At 34.8% G+C, this 9,163-nt stretch overlaps 1 protein-coding gene across 1 annotated transcript in view; it reads right to left on the minus strand.

The window, feature by feature from the left end:
* The window catches only part of LOC108742924 (fasciclin-1), a 54,214-nt gene that overhangs the window by 14,598 nt on the left and 30,453 nt on the right, over positions 1–9,163 (minus strand). The window contains exon 3 of the mRNA XM_025979344.1: positions 6,946–7,200. Coding sequence (XP_025835129.1) covers positions 6,946–7,200 — 255 coding nt within the window. The remainder of the gene's footprint in view (positions 1–6,945; positions 7,201–9,163) is intronic.

Genomic DNA, 9,163 nt, shown 5'->3' on the forward strand with positions numbered 1-9,163 from the left:
TATAAAGTGGGAAATAATTAGGAAGTGTAGGACAGCTAAGGAACAGTGGATTGATAGGATGTGTAAAGAAGTAGAAGAAAAATTTGAAGTAGGTAAAACTGATGAGGCGTATAATATAATTAAAAGAAATTTTGGAGAGGTAGTATACAGTAGTAATAATATAAGAAACGAGACAGGGGTCATTTTGATAGGAAACGAGGAAAAGGCAGATAGATAGATTTAGAGAACCTTTACGCAGGCCCTGAGTTAGGAGATACATTAGAGAAGAAAGATAGTTTGGAGATAGATGAGCTAGTTAGTTACATTTACGAGACGGGGAAAGTCCCAGAGGATTATAAACGAAACGTAGTAGTTACATTACCTAAAAAGAGGGGCGCGGATAGGTGCGAGACATTTAGAACAATTAGCTTAACTTGCCATGCGTCAAAAATCTTAACTAGAATTGTACAGAGGAGGATGGAAAAAAGGGCGGAAGAACTATTAGAGGAAGATCAATTTGGGTTTAGAAGAATTAGAGAAACGCGGGAGGCCATTCTAACTTTACGGGTAACAATAGAGAAAACGATAGAAAAAGGAAAGAGTGCGTACATAGGATTTGTAGATTTAGAAAAAGCTTTTGACAATGTTAAATGGTAGAAGACGTTAAATATACTTAAAAATGTAGGGATGAGTTATAGAGATAGAAGAGTGATACTTACTTTGTATAAAGAGCAACAGGGAGTAATAGAGATGGGACTCAACGTAGAGAAGTAAATATTAGGAAGGGAGTTAGACAGGGATGCACACTGTCACCGTTACTTTTTAATCTATACATCGAAGACGCCATCAACATCATTAAAGACAGTACAACTGTACGGATAGATATACTGGGGCAAAAAATTAGTATGCTTAGATTTGCAGATGATATAGCAGCATTAGCATCCAGCAAGGAGGACCTAGAGATAGCTTTAAATAATATGGAAGTGGTATTGACAAAACAGTACTGTATGAAAATAAATAAAAGTAAAACAAAAATACTGGTATGCAAGGGAAGAAAAAGTAGGGAAAGAGCAAATAGAAAGATAGGAGACAAAAAATTAGAATAAGTGGCTGATTTTAGGTATTTAGGAAGTGAGATAAGTTAGAATGGAAGGAGTAGTAGGGATATAAAGCAGAGGATAGCGCAGGGTCAAGGCGAACCGTTAATTTAGAAATTCGAAAAAAATTGTTGAGGGTGTATGTTTAGAGCGCGGTGCTGTACGGGTGCAAAGTATGGACGGTAGGCGCTGCGGAAAAAAAGTTTAGAATTGTTCGAAATGTGGTGCTACAGACGAATGATGAGGATACTGTGATAGAGAAGGTTAGTAATCAAGAGGTATTAGAAATAATAGGAAAACAGAGGACTCTATGGAAGTCAATAACAAACAGGTGAGTTAGGTTGGTAGGACACTTTCTCAGATATGAAGGTCTAGTCAGAAACATATTAGAGGCAGAAACGGAAGTTAGGAGGGGTAGAGGTAGGCCTAGATGAAATTATTGTTCGCAAATAGTTAAGGATGTGGGTTGTTCTAGTTTCAAGGAAATGAGAAGATTAGCTCAGGATAAGAAAGATTGAAGGTGCGTGTCCAACCAATCTTAGGACTAACGATCTTATGATGATGAATTTTATGTTCATCACAATTTCAGTAGCACCGTTTTACGGAATTAACATTAAATTAATTTTTACTTAAGCAAGATTTCGGACGTAATATGCTACTGGTAGGAGCAATCGTTAGGACAGAACTCCTGAAAATGCCAACCATTCGCGTCTGCGAAACGTCTAGAAGAAAAATCTCCAGACAAGGTTCAATAAACCCGAAAGCCAGCAGTATACCAGACCAAGACCGCGAAAACTTCAATCAATTTATCAACATAAATGTAAATATATATCTGTGTATATGAGAACATTGCAGTAGTAGAAGTTTTAATTCGTACTTCAATGGCAAAATGGAGCCTTTACATCATATCCCAGAACTGAATAGAACCCAATTAAAAATTCGATATTTTCTGCAACGAGATACCCGTCTATGCAACGGCGTTCATTTTTGCAGTTTGTCTCGCGGAAACACTTAAAAAGTTCTCATGACTTTGCCAGTTCCCTTGGTTAATGATGTGACTTTCTGTTGCTTTTTGTTCCTGTGGTAATGACCTGGAGGCACCACTATACACATATATTATACAGATGTACATGTACGTATATACCGTGACCACCAAAGTCTTCTAATATGTGATATTTTTCGGTCGCTCTCGTTATATTTCAAATCACTAATCCTTAGTTTTTGCGGTTAATTTATGGAATCGCGTGCTACTGAACTAAAACAGATCGACTTCCCTCTTACTTAAAAAGGAGAATGAATGATGAATGTTATGGAAATCTATTTGAAAGTGGTACTTAGTAGACAATTGGGAATGTCAATCTCATAAACAAACCTCCGTTAGAAGATACGTCTATTTAGCGTTTTATTTAATTCCTTAAAGAGCATGTAGCTCAATTTATAATCGTACAATAAGTCGGTCAACTAACNTTAAAAATTTTCCATATTATTCGTTATTTCTTATTTTATTCAAAGTTGTTGGTCAAATTCCAAATTTTCTCTCAAACCGTATACTTTTTTTTTTACCTCATGATATGCTGCAAAACCTAATTAATCACGAATTTCTAATTTTACGTACTCTTGCCTCCGATTGTACCTCCCAAACATCCTTAACAACTACAATCACTTATATGAAAAAACAGTAAACTCAGCAACGAAACTGAAATTAGAACATACAAAATCAATATACAAGACCGATTACCTGAAAAGTAACAAAACAAAATAATAATAACCACACTAGGAGCCCCAAGGTACATCGGAAACAGGCAATTCCACAGAGAAATGAACATATCTACATTCACAAAATTCCTGAACGAAATATCGGAAAAATTTTCCTAAAAGTTGAACCAACACAAAAAGCCAGAAATAGCTTCCCTTACACAGACATAACCGCTCCACAAAGGAAATATATAACAAAATATCACTCCTGTAAAATAGAAAAACACACGATGAATATGAAAAGGAGCCAGTCTACCACATATAAAAAAGAATGAATGAATGAATGAATGAATATCGGCGGCTCTCTGCTCACCGCTCTGTTCATAGCTCGCGTCTTCCAACAGAAACGAAAAAAGGCAAACGGACCGATTCTATAAAGAACATTTATTTCGTTGTCAGCAATTTTATAAAAGGGGAAGATCAATTTGGGTTTAGAAGAAATAGAGGAACGCTAGAGATCATTCTAACTTTACGGGTAACAATAGAGAAAACGATAGAAAAAGGAAAGAGTGCGTACATAGGATTTGTAGATTTAGAAAAAGCTTTTGACAATGTTAAATGGTAGAATAGACGCGTCTTTTGAAGGTTANGATGAAATTATTGTTCGCAAATAGTTAAGGATGTGGGTTGTTCTAGTTTCAAGGAAATGAGAAGATTAGCTCAGGATAAGAAAGATTGAAGGTGCGTGTCCAACCAATCTTAGGACTAACGATCTTATGATGATGAATTTTATGTTCATCACAATTTCAGTAGCACCGTTTTACGGAATTAACATTAAATTAATTTTTACTTAAGCAAGATTTCGGACGTAATATGCTACTGGTAGGAGCAATCGTTAGGACAGAACTCCTGAAAATGCCAACCATTCGCGTCTGCGAAACGTCTAGAAGAAAAATCTCCAGACAAGGTTCAATAAACCCGAAAGCCAGCAGTATACCAGACCAAGACCGCGAAAACTTCAATCAATTTATCAACATAAATGTAAATATATATCTGTGTATATGAGAACATTGCAGTAGTAGAAGTTTTAATTCGTACTTCAATGGCAAAATGGAGCCTTTACATCATATCCCAGAACTGAATAGAACCCAATTAAAAATTCGATATTTTCTGCAACGAGATACCCGTCTATGCAACGGCGTTCATTTTTGCAGTTTGTCTCGCGGAAACACTTAAAAAGTTCTCATGACTTTGCCAGTTCCCTTGGTTAATGATGTGACTTTCTGTTGCTTTTTGTTCCTGTGGTAATGACCTGGAGGCACCACTATACACATATATTATACAGATGTACATGTACGTATATACCGTGACCACCAAAGTCTTCTAATATGTGATATTTTTCGGTCGCTCTCGTTATATTTCAAATCACTAATCCTTAGTTTTTGCGGTTAATTTATGGAATCGCGTGCTACTGAACTAAAACAGATCGACTTCCCTCTTACTTAAAAAGGAGAATGAATGATGAATGTTATGGAAATCTATTTGAAAGTGGTACTTAGTAGACAATTGGGAATGTCAATCTCATAAACAAACCTCCGTTAGAAGATACGTCTATTTAGCGTTTTATTTAATTCCTTAAAGAGCATGTAGCTCAATTTATAATCGTACAATAAGTCGGTCAACTAACAGGTTCTTCGCAACAAAACCAGAGTCCTAACTCAACTTGAAGTTTTGTCTAATACTTTTTATCCCATAAGCTATTATCTAGACCATGGATCGGCAAACTTTTAGACTGGAAGAGCCATTCGAAATAGAAATATGGTTTCATGAATTTGACAAGAATTTTTAAATCGGCTCTTGAATTTTATTTCAAATTTCTATTGTATAAAGAAGTTGTCTTTAAATAGAAAACGACTTTACTTAGTATTGTTTATATTAGAACTATGTTAAAAAATATGGTATTATGCGAATGGTGACCTTGCATTTCTCTAAAAAGTTTTGGAAACATAACTAGTAGTTTTTAGTTTCAGACTTGACCCTAAATTTTGAATAGTTATTTAGCTTTTTATCTCCTTCTTTGTTATTCCGGAAGGTTATTCCAGGTAGAGAGAATTGGTTTCTCAGGTTTAGACATCACTTTTAGAGCTACGAAATTAAAAGATATTTGGCTTTTCCAGCTCTTCTAAGCTACTATTTAAACTCAAAAATTTCGATCTCCACAAATTTTTTAGTTTAAGACTTGACTCTAATTTTTTAACTTGTTATTTGACTTTTTAGCCTGTTCTTTGTTATTCCGGAAGGTTATTCCAGGTAGAGAGAATTAGTGTCTCAGGTTTAGACATCCCTTTTAGAGCTACGAAATTAAAACATATTTGGCCTTTCCAGCTCTTTAAGCTACTATTTAGACTTAAAAATTTCGATCTCCACAAATCTTTGCCTTTTAAATCTAGTAATTGGATTTGAAATGAACCATCATTGACATTAAATGGAGTAAATTTAGTTGCTTTGAGGAGATTCGCAATGAAAAGTAGACTCATTAATTCTGAACAGATCTGATCATTCAGCAGTCNCCTCCGTTAGAAGATACGTCTATTTAGCGTTTTATTTAATTCCTTAAAACGCGTGTAGCTCAATTTATCATCTTGCCGGTCACCTAACAGGTTCCACTCGTCATATCTTAACAACAAAACCAGAATGCTCAACTCAACTTGAAATTTTGTCTAATACTTTTTATCCCATAAGCTATTATCTAGACCAGGGATAGGCAAACTTTTAAGCTGAAAGAGCTATTCGCAATAAGAATATTGTGTCATGAATCTCAAAGAGCCAAGAATTTCTAATTCGGCTCTTGCATTTTATGTCAAATTTGTATTGGATAAAGAAGTGGTCTTAAAATAGAATACGAGTTTATTCAATATTATTTATATAACTATGTTACAAAATATGGTATTATGCGAATGGTGACCTTGCATTTCTCTAAAGAGTTTTGGAAAGTCCTGCATATAACTAGTATTTTTTAGTTTAAGACTTGACTCTAATTTTTTAACTTGTTATTTGACTTTTTAGCCTGTTCTTTGTTATTCCGGAAGGTTATTCCAGGTAGAGAGAATTAGTGTCTCAGGTTTAGACATCCCTTTTAGAGCTACGAAATTAAAACATATTTGGCCTTTCCAGCTCTTTAAGCTACTATTTAGACTTAAAAATTTCGATCTCCACAAATCTTTGCCTTTTAAATCTAGTAATTGGATTTGAAATGAACCATCATTGACATTAAATGGAGTAAATTTAGTTGCTTTGAGGAGATTCGCAATGAAAAGTAGACTCATTAATTCTGAACAGATCTGATCATTCAGCAGTCATCCTTCATTGTTTTGATCGTTCTTGTGGAGTAACCATCAGTGTCAATAGAAGCACAGCTTCAATCCCGATGATACCTTAAGGTTTAAAAATGTAATGATGTACCACCCAACTCCATTTTTTCTGAAGACAGAACCAATTTATTTTTGACGACCCCGATACCTCAATTTTAAAACATGAGTCCCTCTTGTATTGAAATAATAATAAATTAACTGTGACATAGGTTCATACAGATGATCAGACCACAACAGTTTCATCTTAACCCTTTTTATACCTCATTTACTTTCTCTAGCGATTTACCCCTTCCAAGGTTTTGGATGCGCGCTGACAAAATCGTAAGTAGGGAGAAAAAAGCTCATTATACTCTCGACTCTTGTTCATGAAACATACTTTTTCATACAGTACCTGCCAAAAGTTTTGTTCAATCATGAATAGTAGTGCGAGTCGAAAACAAGCGTTAAAGCCTTTAATATGTCTTCAAATATAAATAAACATCTCGTTGATATTTTCAGTAGTAAATGGTACCAATACCAGCACATTTGAGCAATGCAATTTTAGTGGATAAAATGGTCAATTTTTCCGTGCAGTACTGTACGGATTATACGCTCCTCATCGATTAAGAGTTTGGCCGAGAGTTGACTCCTTTCTTTTCTGGCCTAGTGCTGTTCTTTTCTACTTTCCGCCGGTCAAACTAAGGGTCACATCGCTAGAGAAACTAAACGAAGTATACTATAGCTATAGCAAAACTTCTATGAATGCAGTGACATATATCTGATATAATAATACAAATACCAAAAAGGAATAAAAATGTTCCTACCTGTTTTCTATTCCTCGAAATGATGTTGTCAACCGATAGACTTTGCCCGGGAACTAAATGCGTATCCAAGATTTCTTTCATTCTCTGTCGGTCTTGCATTACATTCTTTAAATTTGCATCATCCCAAGCGGCATTATTTGGAGCGAACAAGGTAACTTCATTACTACGCTCGATGGTTCGAAGAAATTCTTGTCCAGCATCTCCGAGGTCTTGGATGGCCCAGTAAAACTTACTGAGTATGCCATCTTCCTTATCCTACGAAAAAGAACAATAAAAGTTCAAATGCGAAATCGGAAATCTTGCTCCAATCTAGCGGAAAATAAGTAGGTGGAAAAGGTACATAGTAAGTAGAAAATAAAGTCGTCCTTTTGAATATTTAAATCCTTCAATATTTTATCGCATGTATGGTCCAAAAGTTACAATAAATAATATGCGACTGAACGATAAATATAATAATTAATATTCTTATATTATGCTATATAAAAGGGGTGGTTCCCAATGAGTACAGCGGAGGGTTGTCAATGAAACTTTGTAATTAAGGATATATTTAGTTTAAAACCATCTGAGCAAAACTGGAAGAAAGAATGGTCTATCAAAACCGTCAGTACGTCTTGGAATGTCCCACCAGAATACGGACTAACTGAACCTGATGTTTTTACATTTCAGTGGGATTCAAAAATGTTCGTCAATATTCATAAGGATATCGACTTGAGCTGGATCCACGGCGTAGCCACATTTTCGTAGTTGACACATAACCAAATAGAACGAAAAGTTCCTGGTGGACAGTACACGTAAGTCTAACTGACTATTACGTAGAGATACGCCGGTTCGATTTCGGGTCCGTCTGCCTTCGTCCAAGTTTTTTTCTAGTTTCTTTGGATCACTTAGGCAAATGCTGGGCAGTAATATTCCAGAGATAATCTTTAATTCTCTTCTGCCTTCATTTCGTTCGTCTCATCTTTCTCACCCGAACACCACCCGCCCATTCTCACGATTCCAGAAAGAAGGCTGAAGAGGGCCTTCCGCCCTACCTTCCGGCGTAGTCCGGAGGGACTGCCCGCCCACCAGCATTAGTGACAGGTGGGAATGAAACACCCATCAGTTTTTTTAGTATTTTACGTAGAGATGACTACGTTGTGGGCCATTTTTGACAAGTCGATACCCCTGTGACCTTATCGAAATTTATTGATTTGCACTGAAATGTAGCAACTTACTACAGGTGGCGTTCTCTACGTTGTTTGTACGTAATAATCAATCGAAGAGAATGGTTTAAAAATTATTGGACAATTTAACTAACACGTACCTTACTTAATATTCATACGAATTCAACATAACAAAATGTTCTGGGTGGTCAATAGTCTGTTGAAATTGCAATTTAGTTTGGCTGTTTTTACAGAATCCTGAGCTCCAAGAACATTTTGTTTTATTTGGTTACTTGTTCTTCACGTAGTAGTTACGCCATTAGTACAGTTCGACGAGTAGATATCCTTACTAGAAAAGGTCCTTGCTGAACATTATTGAATCCCAAGTTGAAAAATACATCTAAACGCTTTTGTTCTTTTGCACAAAAAATCAATTGATTTTTACTTTCTTTATCTCTTGGTGAAACGTTTTAAATTCGGTTACTAAAATGAAGCACTTGGAACATTTCATATTTTTTTTTTTTAGTTTTTGTTTATTGCACAATTTGCCTGGAACTGAACGGTCAACTAAACACTCTTCAAGTGCGTATAAAGTACAATTAAAGGAAAAAAATATGAATTATTCGAAGTGTTTTAATTTATTAAAAAGAAAAAGAAAAATACATTCGTAATTTGGCAACGTAACCTAATGAGAAAATGGTCAAAATTTAAAAAAATGTTTAATTTAACTTTTATTTCGTTGGTTAACAACAGATTTTTTAAAAATAAGCAAGTCCTTATCTATTTGTAAAATTTTAACGAAACCCCTCTATTCTGCTCGTTGGGTACCACTCCCTTAAATTATTTATTAATATTTTAAATAGAACTGTTACAAGTTAAACAAGTTCTAGCATTAAGTGAATTTTTATGCTTTTGTTTAATTTTGAAAATTATTTAAAAAAGTTACCTTGATGAGGCATGAATGTATTTAATAAAGGAAAGATTTTACGAATTTTATTACTTAAAATATAAAATTTTCGTTTAAAAGAAACCATTATTTATTTAAGATATTTTATTTAATTCACCTTTTCCTGTTT

The sequence above is a fragment of the Agrilus planipennis genome, unplaced genomic scaffold (genome assembly GCF_000699045.2).
Source record: "Agrilus planipennis isolate EAB-ADULT unplaced genomic scaffold, Apla_2.0 scaffold364, whole genome shotgun sequence".
Lineage (NCBI taxonomy): Eukaryota > Metazoa > Arthropoda > Insecta > Coleoptera > Buprestidae > Agrilus > Agrilus planipennis.